This window comes from Gavia stellata, chromosome 6 (genome assembly GCF_030936135.1).
Source record: "Gavia stellata isolate bGavSte3 chromosome 6, bGavSte3.hap2, whole genome shotgun sequence".
Lineage (NCBI taxonomy): Eukaryota > Metazoa > Chordata > Aves > Gaviiformes > Gaviidae > Gavia > Gavia stellata.
Genome location: NC_082599.1, coordinates 29,210,973 through 29,226,857, shown reverse-complemented (window position 1 = coordinate 29,226,857; position 15,885 = coordinate 29,210,973). Strand labels below are relative to the sequence as shown.

General features: G+C 49.1%; 1 protein-coding gene across 1 annotated transcript in view; it reads right to left on the bottom strand.

The window, feature by feature from the left end:
- The window catches only part of NXPH1 (neurexophilin 1), a 146,975-nt gene extending 135,284 nt beyond the window's left edge, over nucleotides 1–11,691 (bottom strand). Inside the window, exon 1 of the mRNA XM_059819003.1 lies at nucleotides 11,638–11,691. Within this exon, the coding sequence (XP_059674986.1) occupies nucleotides 11,638–11,691 (54 nt within the window). The remainder of the gene's footprint in view (nucleotides 1–11,637) is intronic.
- Nucleotides 11,692–15,885: the final 4,194 nt, after the last annotated feature.

The window sequence follows — 15,885 nt, the reverse complement described above, 5'->3', positions numbered from 1 at the left end:
CTATGAATAGCCAATTCACACAAAGCCACTCAAGATAAAATGTAATGAAATATGATTCCCAACCACCTTATAAAAACTGAAATATTTATCAAGCTAAGAACACCATTTTATGACCAGAAAAATCCGTGGCAAAGTTCTCATGAGTCTGAATGGTCTTGAATCAACATGCAAGTTTCTTGTGGAATAATAAATAAGGGTATGGTTTTTGCCTTACATGGTCATCATTCAAGTACATTTTTCTTCTGAAAGGAAAAAAAATCTGCAGTGGTCTGCAAAAAATGTACATCAGTAGCAGTTACACTTCAAATCTAGAGTTATAATACTGCATACAGGCCACACATGGCTTTCTCCGATATGCCACCATTTGCATCTCTTTGTAATTCTAGAAAACAGTAAGTGGTCATGCCTGAATCTTCAAAAACACGTTTACCAAAAAAAAAAAAAAAAAACAAAGACAAATGAATGATCTATTTCAAAAGCTTAGCTTTGGTTTCATTTCAAAGATAAAGATATTTTACAGATTATTTCTTCAGAAGCTGAATCACTAGTCAGAATAAATCACAAATCATGATTCCAAATATTCAGAATTAAGCAAAAAAAAAAAAAAATTGTTATCCAATAATTAATGGATAATTTTTATTATCCAATAAGTATTGTGAAAATAATAAAGAAAACATGTTTAAGATAAGGGATGAAAGGTAGTGTAATGCTTGCTTATAAGCATAGTGTAATAGATCCTAAGTAGCCCAGAGGTAAATTCAGTAAGTTCTTGGCAAAAATATTACTTTGTAACATTCATAAAGACATAGATGCATGAACTTTTCTGACATGGAAGGAGAAAATTTTATATCCTAAAAATAGAAATGCAAAAACCACACTGCATTCACTTTCTTATGGTCCTAGTTCAGTAAAGCACTGAAGCATGTGTGAGCAAGTCTCCTGACTTCAGTTAAGCTTGTGGTTTGCTTCTAAGAAGTAGTTACAAAGCATTGGCATCTACTCTGAAGTGTCTGCTACAACCCCAGCATTTCAGAATATTCCATAAATTGTGAAAAATAAAAGCAGCACTCACACCTCCTCTAAGGTACTTAGTCACACATTTCCATATTCATTTGGATTGCATTACACTGAAAGACCAAACCATATCATTACAATCTGCTAATCCACCCAGTAACTTTCCCAAGACTCACACTGCGCTCTAGCTAGCAAATACTCTGTGCATCTAAGATGCAAACACAAACTACATTCTGATACATTTATAATTCTGTGGGATAGTATCATATTGCAATGACTAGTGCTAGTAGAGCCAGCAGAGCTGCACACAGAGGAAGGAGGTACACAGCAAAAGATACCACCATTTGATTCAGTAGAAAGAAGCTGAAGATACAGCAGATGATTCACACAAAGCAGTGTCTTATCAAGGGCCAGATGATGTCATTCCCTACTCACTCGAAGTGACCACTCACAGAAGCGGCTCCACTGAAGTTAAGAATATCCTTCGTGCAAGTAACTACCCAAAATCCCATTTTATAATTCAAGTATTAGCAAGTAGAGTTATGAAAGGGTCATGCTCTTGCATCTCTGTTTGCAACATGTACTACACTACCATCTACTACAAGCAAGCCAGTTAAGCAAATGGGATTGTTTGTGGAAGCAGGGAAAAGAAATAAGTAGGAATATAAAATTGTGGGCCTTGTTAAGGTAATAAACATTACAGATGAAGGCAGCAGGATAGACCCCATCTTTTTTAATGGTGAAGATTTTGATGTACTATTTATTATGCACATCTTTTATGTCACATCTCTGTATTTGTACTCCTTCTTATTTCCCTGCTCTTTAAAGATCTGTTCACTCAGCAATTGTCCTCCATAAAGCTACAGTATTATTGCTATGTTTTACCTAGCAATATTGCTTACAAAATCTTCTCAAGGTGCAAAGTATTCCCCATGTAAACAATAAGAAAAAACTCTGTATGCAATACAGAGTAGCTGCAGAAAGTGACAATAGAAATTAGTCTAAATTAGTCAAATTATGGACTAACATTCTAATTTTAAACAGACCAATATTTTACAATATTGCTATTGACTGTGCAACAACCATGAGGAGACAGCTTTAATGTTATTCCTATTTTAAGTCCATGCCTTCTTTTGTAAGACCTCAAATGCTATAGATGAGATTGTAAATATAAAAAGTAGTCTATTAATTTTATATAAGCAGTTTTATATACCCAAAGTCCTATGACAACATTTCTTGACAAAATTGCCTAGCAGAAGAATTGTTTTTCTAAAGTTCAATCAAGACTGGCTTGTAAAAATGACTGTGCAGGTAAATATTATGGTACAGGTAGTCTGAACCATCTATAACAGAAATTCCATTAGTTAAAATTTTTTAAGAGCTGCCAATTACACTTTCAATTTGAAGTGGCATCTGAATAATGACAAGCAATTCTCAGTGATAGAAATAGTCTACTTAATCTTTGACAGGAGACAGAATCTGTCCTCCTCACACAAGTAAACCATTGATTTACATAGGAATCCTATCTTGTATAACACTGCAGGATCAGGCCATAGGATCTGCTGTATAGGACCCTTTGTTTTTCAATAGTGCTCTCAATATATGGCTAGAGTGTGTCTTCTTTTTTCTTTTTCCTTTTACCTCTAAGACAAATGCAGGAAATACTGTGCCAGCTGAAAAATAACTCCGACATAATGCAGGGCTGACATGACTGGGGCTGGGGGGGCGGGGGGGGGGGGGGGGGGGGTGCAGGAGGGGCAGGGGCATAATGCATACTAGTCACTAATCATTTGTAATGTTACTTACGTTATTTCTGACATAGGTGTGCAGTATCAGGCAGAAGCACTATACTCATGGGGTCAGATCCAAAACTACTGGAATTGTCAGAAATCACCACTGAGTTCAAAGATTTCTGGATCAAAGCATCATCTGTTCTAACTAGGAAGGTAAGTAGCATCTTTTGGTTTTCAACCAAGGATGCTGTATTGGTTAGATTTTAAGTGACTCTTTACTTTTCTTCCTAAATAATTTAGAAAAATTGAATGTATCTAATCTGTATATACATCATATTTTAATTACAGATGCTTCCAAGAACAGAGGCTACTAGATCACTTCTTTCCTGGTATTATTTTGGCTGTCAGCTCTGCTAGAAGGAATCTCCTGAGCCTAGGGATCCTGTACAGCAATCACCAAAGTTTAAGGAAATATACAAAGAAATAACATAGGTGTATTTTACTTATTAGTTTTTCAGAAGTTCTGCAAAAAAACCAGAACAATCACAAGCACAAACAATAAGAAACAACCAAGCTACACACACAGAGAAACAATCAGACTCTTTGTTCTTTAGTTTTTGTATAAATCTGGATTAGAAAATGAAATTTGAGGAAAATAGGGCACTAGTATCATTATCATTTGGTAGGCTCCCAGAAAGCAAAAATGCCTAATTTCTCCCCCTTCAACAACCTGCAGATGTGGAAAGAGCAGATTATCTTTCCACGCACTGGTCAACCTGTCATCAAAGTGATGACAGAAATTAACAGAAGACATGATACCCAGAGGGCACTGGCAAAACTAACATGTAAATGGACAGGACAGAGACCAGCTAGTGGAGAAATCATTTCACAGCAGACACAGAGGGCAAGGAAGAAAAGATTACTAAACTACCCCTTGCAGAGGAAAAGACAGGGCACCTGAAAAGATGGATGCAGTGTGCAAGGCAGATGAACGTCCCTGAGACATTTGTCACTAGTTGGACTGCGAGACATTGACATTAATGAGGGTGGCATTTGGAAGATAAAAGCAATATCTCTGAAGCAGACAATACAGTTTCCAGGCACCATGCATGGGGACATGGTATAATCAAAAGGGACTGGAAAATGTTCACGTCCAGCAAAAGCATCACAACCGCTACTGATATTCATGGGAGAATATGGATAAGGAATAAATGGCTTATGGTTTTGTCTGGAGGGTTGGTGGGGATTGTGGGTTGTTTTTCCTCTCAGCCAAGTCAATTCCCATCACATTCCTTTGTTGAAGGACTCTCCATCAGTCATCCGCTTACACCTGCTTTCTCAAAAGTCAGTGTTTCATTGACAAGGGCTTTTCAGGCAGCAGACCTCTAGAGGACAGCTCTGTCGATAGTGAGTGGGGATTTACAGAGGTGGAGGCACTTGCCTGCCATTATCTCCTCTTGAAAGCAAGGAGGGAGGAGGGACCTGGGAGATACCTGAGCCCTGGCTGTCGGGACACAAGCAAGTGAAGGAAGCGAGATCTGGCTGCCCCTCACAGGTATCTCAGAGTGCCACTACTCCAAAAATGACATCAACTGTGTATGAGAGCCACTCCTGCCATGACCCAGGGCATGGGAATTGTCATTATTAATTAATCACTCCCTGCTCTCACGCCTCAGTGTCAGCCGTGTCCCACAGCCCATTTTGACTCCAATGCTCTTGGATGTCTCTGGTCTCTCTCCAAAAGGAGAGGACGCTGTGGTCCTGGCATGGAATGAGACAAACCCGAGCATCCCAGAACAGCTTTCCTGATCCCCAAACTCATCCTGCCGGGATCTTAGATGATTAAATGCAAGATCCCATCCCTGTTGCCTTCCACACTCACGTATTGCCCCTCTGGTCAGCTTTTCCCCAGAAAATAAAGCGGCTGCTTCGCCATTAAAAGAAAGCCAGTCAGCAGCAACACTAAATACATCGATCTGCTTGTCCACCCGTCTAGTTCTTCCTTCAGGTAAACTAACGCAGGCAGCCAAATCCCAAGTCCACAGCGGGTTTCGGGTGAGGTCTGAGCAGCAGTGGCCCGAAACGTTGACTAGCCCGGGACAGGGCGCCTGTGAAAGAGGCGTTCCCAACGGCCGGGGTGGACCCCGGCAGCGCATAGCGAACAGCGCCGGCGGAGCTTCCGGCCGGGGCGGGGAGCGGGGCGGTGCGGGGCCGGGCGCTGTCCGCGGTACTGGCGCCGCTGCCCGCCCGTCCCGGGAGCTCTCCAAGGTGCTGCACGGCGCTGGCGCGGGGCAGGCGCTGCCGGGGGCGGCCGAAGGGGGAGCGCCGGCCCTGGGCCGGGGCGGCTGGGCGTGGCGTGGCATCCGCGGAGCAGGGCACCTCAAAGTCAGCCTTGTCCCAGTCCGTCTGCAAGCCCTTGTCCTCTCTCTCCCGCGGCGCTTGCACTAGCCTTCCGCAGCTCGAAACACTCAGCATCTCCGATAGAGGGGGAAAAAACACACTTTAAAAAAAATTTAAAAATCACGTGGACTAATCATGCACTGAAGAAAGTTTTAGACGTGGATCCAGTAGCGAAGAGGAAAATGGGAACGCAAACTAACCCGACATGTGATAAGGACAAGCTCTTTCTGCTTCCTCTTTAATGCTGCATGCAGGGAGCGCAGCTCCACGTGTGAAGGTGCCCATGTCCCCGTCCTGCTGCAGAGTACCAAGCACCTCCCAGTTGTCCTTCAATACTGTCTCTTTCTCCTCTTCGGTTTAAAAATTGAAAGAGAAGGGGGAAGTGGTATAAAAAAAGCTGACTGAATCCTTCTTTTCATCACAAACAAGCCCAGCAAGATGGATTCTGGGAAAAGAAGCTGTATTCCTGAGCAGCGACCGGTGTCATAGTAGTTAAAAATAGAACAGAAAAGCCTCTCACAAACTCAATTATTATGCAGATGAGGCGAAATAAGAGATTTTCTCTCTCTTCGCGGGCTTAGTGAATTTCTAATTTGCCCAAAGAAGCCCCAGAGGAATGAGGAAGAAAGGGCGGGAATATTAGGATTGCTAGTCATAACAAATACTACCGTGCTCTGGATTGTCGCCTAGAAATAAACTGAAAATGAGGGGATCCAATGCCATTGTCGCAGCCGAGTTATTCCTCTTGACCTTCGGCTTTGTCCATCCAGGCTGAAAAACTTCCTGCAATGAGCATCGTCCCTGCTCTCTGCCAGACACACAGCTTTGGTCTCTCTAGGTCACGGAAAGGGAAAGAGGATGAGAGGCGGTTTCCCCTCCAAAAGAAGGGCACTCGCAGAAGTTTAAACAACAGCCACACAAACCTAGGGTTAAGCAATAAACTAGGAAATATGCTGTCCTGTTGAACAGAGAGCAGTTTCCACAGCATTGAGAACCCGCCAATATATATCATATCAATAAAAAGGAGCTCTTCGAAAGCTTGCATAGTAATTGAGATTGGAGATCTTTTTTGATATGGGTTGGCATTTCCTCATATCAATCTGACAGAGCCAACTCAGGAAATTGCTGGTAATATTCATCTGGGGAGCACTTTCATTAAACGTAATTCATTCGACTTTCACAATAAATTGAGTGACATCCTTACAGCAGAACCTTTTTATCCTTGATGAAGTGCTTGCCAGCCTTTGGTTTTCCACTTTATTGTCACATTCCTTAAAGCAGAATCGTCAACATGTCAATCTGCTGCATGAAAAAAATGCTAAAGCTGTATTTACAAAGCACCCAGGAGGTGGTTTAATGCTGACTTACAAGAAGAGCGAGTTGGGAGTTAAACTATCTGATAAATCACAGCATAACTTCACCCAAGCCCAATCAGGAGAACAGAAGCCAACCCTAGGGAGGGAAGGATGGCTCACACATTCTTTTTCTCCAAGTGCTGGCTATTCCGAGCAATTGGTTCCTTAACCTGCTTCACCGCACTTTCCAAGACGACTGGGAAATTGGCTTTTTGTTAATTAAAATGGCGGTTTAGAGATGCAGGGAAATATTAAACAGCTTAAAATGGATACCTCTAGGTACCGACTTGGAAGATTTGGCTAGTCAAAGAGAGGCGGGGGATATTGGATTATATTAGGGTGCCTTCCTAAAAGGTGAATCTATTCCAAACTGCTTTCTCCGGCAATTTAAGAAATGAAAATAGTGTGTACTAAGCACCAGGAAAAAGAAATTTCAGTGCGGGGAAGCCCCTTCTTAAACTCCTAGCACAAGTCCCTGGTGGTTAGGAAGGAAGGAAGCCCAGAAAAGAATGCGCCATCCTCCACGTAACAAAACAAAACAAAACAAAAAAAAAAAAAAAAACAAAAAAAAAAACCCACGCAAAAAAACCCCACAAACCAGAACGCAGAGAAGTTTGTTTCGCCTACACGAGATCTGAGTCCGGTTACTATTCCCGTGCCTTACCTTCCGAAAGGGTAATTATTCCCTCTACACCACCGCGAAAGCGTCTCTCAAACTCCTTTAGAAACAGGGAGCGGGATCGTCTCAAAGCTACGTAAACTCTCTCGCACAAAAAGCCACTTCTCTCTCTCCGCACCAAGCGCTCTCCCCCCCCCCCCCCCCGCCTTCTACGTCAAATTGAAAATTGCAAGAAATCGCTTATTTGGGGGGAAAAAGGCAATACCCGAATGCTTTCAGCACCAAATGCCTCTGAGAAAACACTGTGGGTGGTGATTATGATAGGACAATGCCTTCTCTCTCTTTTGTTTTTTGTTTTCTTTCACCTTCGCTGCCTATAGAGGGTTGTTTTTTTTTCCTCCCACGACAAAGTAGGACACAATCAGCAACTGTCTTTAAAAACAGATAGAAGAAAGAAAAAATCAGCTTATCATCGCCGGCACGTGATATCTCTTCACGTTCTCCATAGCTTTCATTAACCAGGGTCAAATGACCGCAAACAGTGCGACACAGAGAGAAATTAAATGTACACAAACTCTGGAGCCACTAACCCCCTTTTTACCCCCTCAGCAAATACCGTGCCAAGTGTGCCACCGCTGAGGACAATTATAAACCTGTACTCTCCACAACATTTTTGCAGGAAAGCTCCGCTCGGCTGTCGGAAGGCCTCCAAACTACAGTGACGGTGTGGAACAGACCTTAAGATCCCAGCCGGGCACGGGGAGGAGGTTAGCAGGCTGTTTCCAAGACCCGCTGCCAATGCCATCGCCCTGTAAAACAAGGTGCCCCGGGAGCCCCGCAGTTCTACTTCCCTGACAAAGCGCCGCGCTGAGAAGCTCCCCCGGGGAAACAGCCTGCTCGCAGCCCTCGTTGGGGGGTGAAAAATCACCCCTCCACTTGCTCTTGCTCTGCTTAAATTCCGCACGAAGTTAAAACGCTCTGCCAGTCAGCTCTGGTGTATATCCTAATTTACAAACCCACCGGTGAAAGAAACGCTTTGCTGGGAAAAGACGACGAGTCGGGGGGGCTGAGGGGGGAGGGATCCCTACCCTAGCAGCATGCAACGCAAAACTCCGACTGGTTTTAGTTCCGTACCCGCTACTCCGGGTAAGGAGTACCTAAGTAGTGAGCTGAAGTCTCTTCAAGCCAGGGTGATCCCAGCAAAACAGGTGCATGTTACCATTCCTTGCTTGTACCGTGCGGGCAGTTCCCTCTAGAGCATGTGGAGGCAGAGCCTGTGAACATGTTGGGGGGTACAATCCTGCAACCTGCGAGGTATTTTGCCGCCCGGCGCCCTGGATTTGCCGGAGGGGTGCGCAGGATCTGGCTGGCGGCCGGGGAGCGGCAGGACGGGGCGAGCGCCCGCCGCCGCCGGCCGCTGCCGGCCAGCAGCCCGCCGGTCCCCACCCGCACGAAGGGACTCCTTAGCAGCCGGTACGGAAACGGTTTGCCTCCTCCTTTTGGGACATTCTTGACCTGTCCCACTGAGAAATAATAGTTAGGTTCTTTGCGGTCTTTGCCAGCAGCTCGCGCATTTTGTAGTCGCTTCTACAGCATGTTGCTTCCACCCAGGAAAAAAGAAAGAAGTGAAAAGAAACAGCCTGGCGTTTTATTGTCCTGTGGTGTCGGACTGGATATTCACCGTCAACTAAGGAGCAATTAAACGAGGAGGTTTCCATCAAGGGAGTGGTGTAAAACCCCGATGTCCTTATAAACAGACAGACCTCAAACCTAAAAGACTTTACGATCCCCGGGTGGTTTTTTCTTTCTTAATATTTACGTGCCTCCTTAATGACGATTTTGAGCTCGGCACAGCACTGTTAGTTAAGAAAACATTATCCATTAGAATAGGACTAAGATGCTTTCAAAAGAACAGCGGTGAAGTGGAGTCTCGTGGTAAATAAGACCGAGTGTAGCTGTTTGAACACTTTCTGCAGCTCTCTAAATCTGAAGAAACAAAACAACTGCAAGCCGTTAAAGGTTAACTCCTAATTCTACCAAATAAGTACTAAGTTATCCGTTTAGGCCAAAGGAAATGCACTTCCACTGCAAATCAAATATAACATTTTCAATACACTGCACATCTCGAAACAAGGAGAAAATGCATGTCTCTTAGACGCTAACCAATGTTCTTATCAATAAACATAATACGGCGAACCATCTCTACCCCAGCAAAATTCCTACTCCTTCTGGTCGGCCGTGACCTCTATAAATTTCAGGCAATAAGGCTGGATGGCATATAGCTCTGTTAAAAGTGAGGAGAAAAGCAGAAGCACTTTTTTTTTCCCAAGATTTCATTAGGAAGAGGTTTAACGGTAAAAAAAAAAAAAAAAAAGAGCGCTGTGGTTTGCTGGGTGAAGAGACGTTACAAGCCAGCGAGTGTCTGTAAATGAGTAACTTCGAGGCAGCCCAGCCTCGCTGCTGCTGTTCACTATCACTGAATACCGCCTAGTTCAGGCGGAGGGGAAACAGGCTATTTTCCCTCTCCCCTATATTATTAACCCCTCTCAGAAAGGACTTTTTAAAAAACTCAATAGGAAGCTGGTTGTGCTGCCATTTCATTTACACTTCCTAACAGGTTGGGTACTGAAAATTTAATTCCTAATTGAAACTGCTCTAGTCCTCACAGCGCGACGTGCACACACGGATGGGCACAACAAAGTGCTGCACCTTGCTTGTTTGTGGCACCGCATTAAAGCTTTAATCAAAACTTCATGCTTCGGTGCTAATAAACAGTTTATTATCACGCGATGGCCTAATGCAAACTTTCAGAGTCACTCCCTAAATACAGAGAATAGGGAGAGATTGGCATAAACCTGGGAGTACTGACTCAGAAAGAAGAATCGGGTTAGACAGGGAAATCCTTTGGATCACCCCGAGTGTTTTGGCAGAAGACACAGGCCAGCCGAAGGGCGCGTCTCCCCCAGCCTGTCTTTTATTCCCGTTTTTATTTTTTTATGAGATTTCGCATTGTTTCGAGGGAAACTGGAAAATCATCTCCTTTATCCTGAAATGCCAAGCCCTCGGAAAAAAAAAAAAAAAAAAAAAAAAAAAGGCATTCAGGTAATGAAGTCTGTAACTAAACGGTAATTGAATCAGCATAATTTGCACACTGAATGGTTTTCAAATGCTCCCAGTTTACAATTAAAGGAGAATTAATGCGCTTGTTGTTCAGACTGCAGCGCATTAGAATAAATCCAGCACTGTTGTTGTAATGAGTCGAGAGCAGTTTAACTGCCAGCAAACACATTTAAAATTTAACACGACGTATCGATCTCACTCCGGCTTTTTGACAGATTATTTGCCACGCACTTTTCTCCCCGCGTCCCCCCCATCCCCCCACCCCCGGCCATAAAATTCGCGGGGAGGAGAGACGCCCGCGGCAGACGTGGTACGGCCCGGCGAGGGCAGGGGCCCCCAGGCGGGACCCACGTCGGGGGGGCGCGGGACGGGACGGGCGCGACCCCCGGCGCTGCGCGGCCGCGCTGGGCGCTGCGCGGCCGCGGGAGGAGCGCGCCGCCCGGCCTGCTGGGGGTCGGCCGCCCCGCGCTCGGTCGCGCTCGGTCGCGCTCAGCCGCGCCGCGCTGCCCCGCAGCGCCCCCAGGCGGCGCGTCCGCGCCAGCGCAGGGAGCGGCGGCGGCGGCAGCGCCCGGCGGCCGCGGGGCCGGAGCCTCCCCCGTCACGGACGCCGGGGTGCTTCTCCCGGTCGCCCTCCTGGAAAAGGGGCTTTTCCTTCCTCCGCCGCCACGGGGACGAGCTCCCGCCAAGCGTTTGCCTGCTTAAGGCAGCGCAGACGAGCGAAGGTGCGGGCTACAAAGGAGCAGCCTGCCTTGTTTTTGTTCCTTGCGATCGTAGAGGGAATAAAGTGAGTGTTAAAGGAGGTAACGCCGCTGTTTACTCGTGCTCTCCCGGTAATCCTGAAGGAGATTTGCTACGAAAGTCAATGACACTTCACGCGGAAAATACTAGCTGCGGTCGTCACTGAGTGCCTGCACGCCTGTGCCGCGCCGCCCGTAGTGGCACGCTGGGGGGGGGGTCCCCTTCAGGAGGGGCTCCCACCCTCAGGAGGGAGCAGAGGGCAAGAAGTTGCCTCCAGCCCACAGCCTGGGCGGCCGCACCCGCAACGGCGCTCCGGTGCCCCCGCAGGCACCGGGGGACCGGCCCGGGCGGTGGCAGCGGGGGACCCGGCCCGGGAGGCGGCACCGGGGAGCCCCCGACCCTGCTCTGGCCCGGCGGCGCGCCCCTTCCCCGCGGAGGAGAAGTTACAGGTCTGCCCCCCCGGCGCCCCGCCGAGAGCTCCCGGCCGAGCCCCGCGCCTCCCCGCCCCGGCCTCGGCCAGACCCCGGGAGGACGAGGCAGGGCTGGCTGCGGGCCGCCGGTAGTGGCCGTGAGTTTGTTCGTTCTCCGCCAGGCTGGTGCCCCCCTCCCCGCCGAGCTCCCTCCTCCCCGGCCCGTGCGAGGGGCCGGGGGCACTCACCAGGTAGAGGGTGGGCTGCAGCAGAAGGACCGCGTACCAGTACACAGCCTGCATCCTCGCCGCTCAAACTTCCCCCGCGCTGCCTTCGCTGCCTCTTTGTTCCTTCCAGAACATAGATCCACCTGACATCCACTTTACAGAACAAGCAGAGCTCTCACCAGCCTAGACAAAAATGAAATTATAGACCCCATGACCACAAGACAAGGTTAGGCTTGAGACAAGGGGAGAAGAGGGGTGTGTAGGGAAGGGGGGGCGGGAGAGAAGGAGGAGATGGGGTGTGTGGATGGGGGTGGGGGAAACAAAAAACGATTAAAATGGAGTTAATCCAGCGTCGGAGCAAAGTGATCGCACGGTCCGGGCTGGCTGCAGAGCGCCTGTAGGCAGCGCTCCCCGGCGCTCAGTCCTTTCACTGGGCGGGAGAGCCCCGTGGTGTGGGCTGGGACGGCCCGGGGGTGCCACCGCCAGCCCTGCCCTGCCTGCCTGCCTGCCTGGGCGCCCTCGGCGGGCACCGGCCGGCAGCCGCCCGCCACTTGGCCGCGGGCCCCCAGCAGCGCGCTGGAGAGCGGAGCGGCGCTGGAGCGGGGAGAAGGGGCAGGAGACGCTGGGATCGGGGCTCCGGATGCTCCTGGGCGCTTAAAGCCGAGGCGAAGAGCTTCGCCTCTGGGACCCCCGAGCAGGCTCTGCCTACCCCCACAAGCGCCCACCTCCCTCTGCCGCTCCTAAGGCGCGCCGTGCCTTGCCCCGGGCCAGGGCCGCGCCCCGGAGCGCCCCGACGGGCGCGGATCCCCAGCCCCAGCCCCAGCCCTCCTCCGCCCCCGCGCCCCGCGGACAGCCCCGCCGCCGCGGGGGGGGCCGCGGCGGGGATACGTACGGCGTGGGGGGTCCGACGGCGGCCGGGGCTCCGCGGGGCGCTCCATGGGCGAGCCTAGAGGGGCTGAGCGCCGCGGCGCAGCCCGCCGCCCCTGCGCATCTCCTCGCCGCGCTCCGCACCGAGGTGTCCCGCGGCCGCTGTGCATCCGGCGCAGGCACTGTCAGGGCGGCGGGGCGCTGGCAGGCTCTCCCCCCCTCGCCTCCCCTTCTCCGCACACGGCCGCGCTCCGGCTCCGCCGAGCAGGACACTTACGGGAGGAGGGAGCTGCCCGGGCTGCCCGCTCGCCTTTCGGTGGGGGGCGCGGGCAGGAGCGGCGGCACCGGCGCTCCGGGGCGTCCAGGGCGATTTGTCTCTATTAAAAATGACTTATTGGCGAGGGAGCGGCGAGCGCCTGCTATTTAACTTCAGATAAAATCTATCTGCAAAGACCTTGGCCGATCATCTTAAAATAAAGCGCTGGAGCCGAGCACTGTCCGAGCCTCACTGCTTGGGGAGAGAGAAAGAGCAGCGGAGGGGGGAGGAGAGGGGGGGCTTGCTTGGCGAGGAGGGAAGGGAGGAGGGAGAAAGGGGAGTTCAGCGGCGTCCCATCCTCTCCTCTGAACGGGGTGATGAATCAGAGCCCTCCCCGGGCGGCGCGAGCTGCTTTGCGCTGCCCGCCCTGCCTGCCTTGCCCTCCCTGCCTGCCCTGCCCGCGCTGCCTGCCTTGTTGCCTGCCCTGTCTGTGCTGCCTTCCCTGCCCGGGCTGCCTGCCCTGCCTGTCCTGCCCGCCCTGCCCGGGCTGCTCGTCCTGCCCTCCCTGCCCGCGCTGCTCGTCCTGCCCGCCCTGCCCGCGCTGCTGCCTGCCTCTGCCGGGGTGCCGGCGCTGCCCGCGCTGCCTGCCCTGCTGCCCGCGCTGCCGCCTGGGGCACAGCCCCTTTCCCTCTCCGCCAGCCCGCGGGAGCCGGCTGTCTGCCCAGCGCCTGGAAGGAGCCTGGGAGAGCATCTCTTTCCTCTTTCCTTCCTTTCATTTTAGTTTTTCCACCTCCCTCAGGGGTGTCCCGTGCAACGACAGTGCTGCTGAGCCTGTGAAGGCAGCGGGCGCCCGCAAACCAGGCACTGATGTGGCGGGATCTTGGAGCAGAGCTGGGTGACGGCTGCGGGAGCCAAGCCCTGGGATTGAAGGATTGCTTTTCCCCCGCAAGCAGGGACCTGTAGCTGGACAGCTCCTCGGAGCGAAGCTGGAAAGCTCATCCCTGCCCGGTGCTGTGGCTAATCCCACCAGCTCTCATGCAAAGGGAAAGGTCTCATCGACCTTGTTTTCCTTCTTCTTTACAAGCAGTCCTATGGGTTTTTTTCCTGCCCTCTTCCATCCCCCAAACCATATCATTACCGACGTGACATTGGGACAGGGTGAAGGGGAGGATACCAACAGCACAGGGTAGTCGTACCAGATGCCCAGCCTCGGTAGCAAAGCTCAGATTTATCACCTCCCAAAGGAGAACCAAGAAGCAAGCCAGCATGCTGTACAGAGTGGGAAATGAGAGAGAAAAAGAGGACTTCAGTTGTCCTGCCAAATCCTTGCTTCCCTCAGAGCACATCCTCGTAATTAATACCTGCAATCTGAGGCTTCAGTACCAAGCTATAAAATACTGTTTTAATTTGGGGGTCTGAGTTTGGAACACTGTAATAAAAGGGGAGTGGGGAAAGGAGGGGGAAGGTAATGAGTACTCTTTGAAAGAGCTGCACCAGAGCCTCCCCCATGGCCATTTCTGCTCCATACACCTCCATATGTCTCCAGCACCATCACTCTGCTAGACATGTGGGATGCTCACATCACAGCTTTGAACAGAAGCATGCAGCCTGCGAGGAATCATACTGTCATCCTGCCCCTCCAGACAGCCTCTGCATTACAGAGCAGGCTAAAGCTGCCTAGGGACTTCTTGCTTCAGAAGGGAATGAGGGGCTTTGTCTACAGTTAGTAATAAATCTAGGGACAGACAGACAGACAGACAGACAGATAGATAGATAGATAGATAGATAGATAGATAGATAGATGTTGCTCTCTTCGTATAGAACAAATTTGCCATAAGCTGCATGGAGCATACTGCTGATCTTTGCAATAAGCTGCTGTTACATATTTAGACCCAGCATGGTTACTCTTACCTTAGATATGAGATTGCCAGGTTAATATGGAGCAGGAAAAGCAAACACAAAGTCTGCCAGATTTCAGTACGTCATGTTCCTGAGGAAGACATCATTTCATCAAAAAGGAACAATCCCCTCTTCAAGAAGGAATGATTCAACTCTATGGTCTGTGTAACTTGATTCAGTTTCTCCAAGGTCTGATCATTCATGTCTTTAGATTGAAAGTGACAAGGAAGTAGTCCTTGGAGAAGAATTATTCCTTCAGCTGGTCAAATAGAAGAAGGTCCTCCCAGTCTTTCTAATTCAGATCCTTATATCTCATTTAGGGGAACACTGTGGAGAAACTCCTCACTCTGTTGGAATCACAAGCATGGCTCCTCTTTACTTCAGCCCACTAAAATTTCCTCCCTCTGTGAATTTTCACAGAAGGCCTCAAGGTCTTCTATGAACAGCCCAGTCTGTATGGTATCTACTTGAGTTGTCAGGAAGCTCTTGAAGCAAAGTTCTTAACAACAGATGAACCTGTTTTCTGTCAGGTTGGGACTGATCCAAGGTCCCATTGGCTTCACTGAGGGTTTCTTCACTCTTCAGCTGACATCCTCAGCCGAAGGCCACTGGGACAAACTCTTTAACTACAGTGGAACTGAGCTTTCCCTTCAGAAAGGCTGTTTGGACAGCTCCTTCCCTCCATTGTCACTCCAGAAGAAAGGAGCATAGAGCATGTGGGTGTCCTGATTGATCTTTTTCATTTTTAAAAAAATAAAAAAGCAGGCTCCAAAGTATTCCAGCTGTGAACATGTGATACCTTTTCAAAGGGAATGCAATGCTTATGAAAATCTGACATTTAGGATTTTTGGACACAGTCTTCTGACTTTTATCTGATTCTGTAATATTAGTACAGCAGCTTAAGTGGAATACTCAATTTTTTTAAGTGAATTTTAATGTCAACCATTTGGATGCTGTTTGTAATCTTAGCAATAAGGTCTCTGGCAAGATAGTGTCAGCTAGTGAGGTTTTAAAGAATCACAAATTCCAGGTTTACTAACGGACTTTAAAAAAGTCCAATTAGACTTTAAAATGCAATTGGACTATTTTTACAGCTTTGAAATATATTCTAACCTTTAGACATCTTCCCTGTTACTGCAAAAATAGCTTCCTGGCTTGCAGAACTGAAAGGGTCACAAGCAGAAAATCCAAAGACAATGGCAAGTGATTAATAATTGCTACAGGTTCCAACGGAAGATGGGCACATG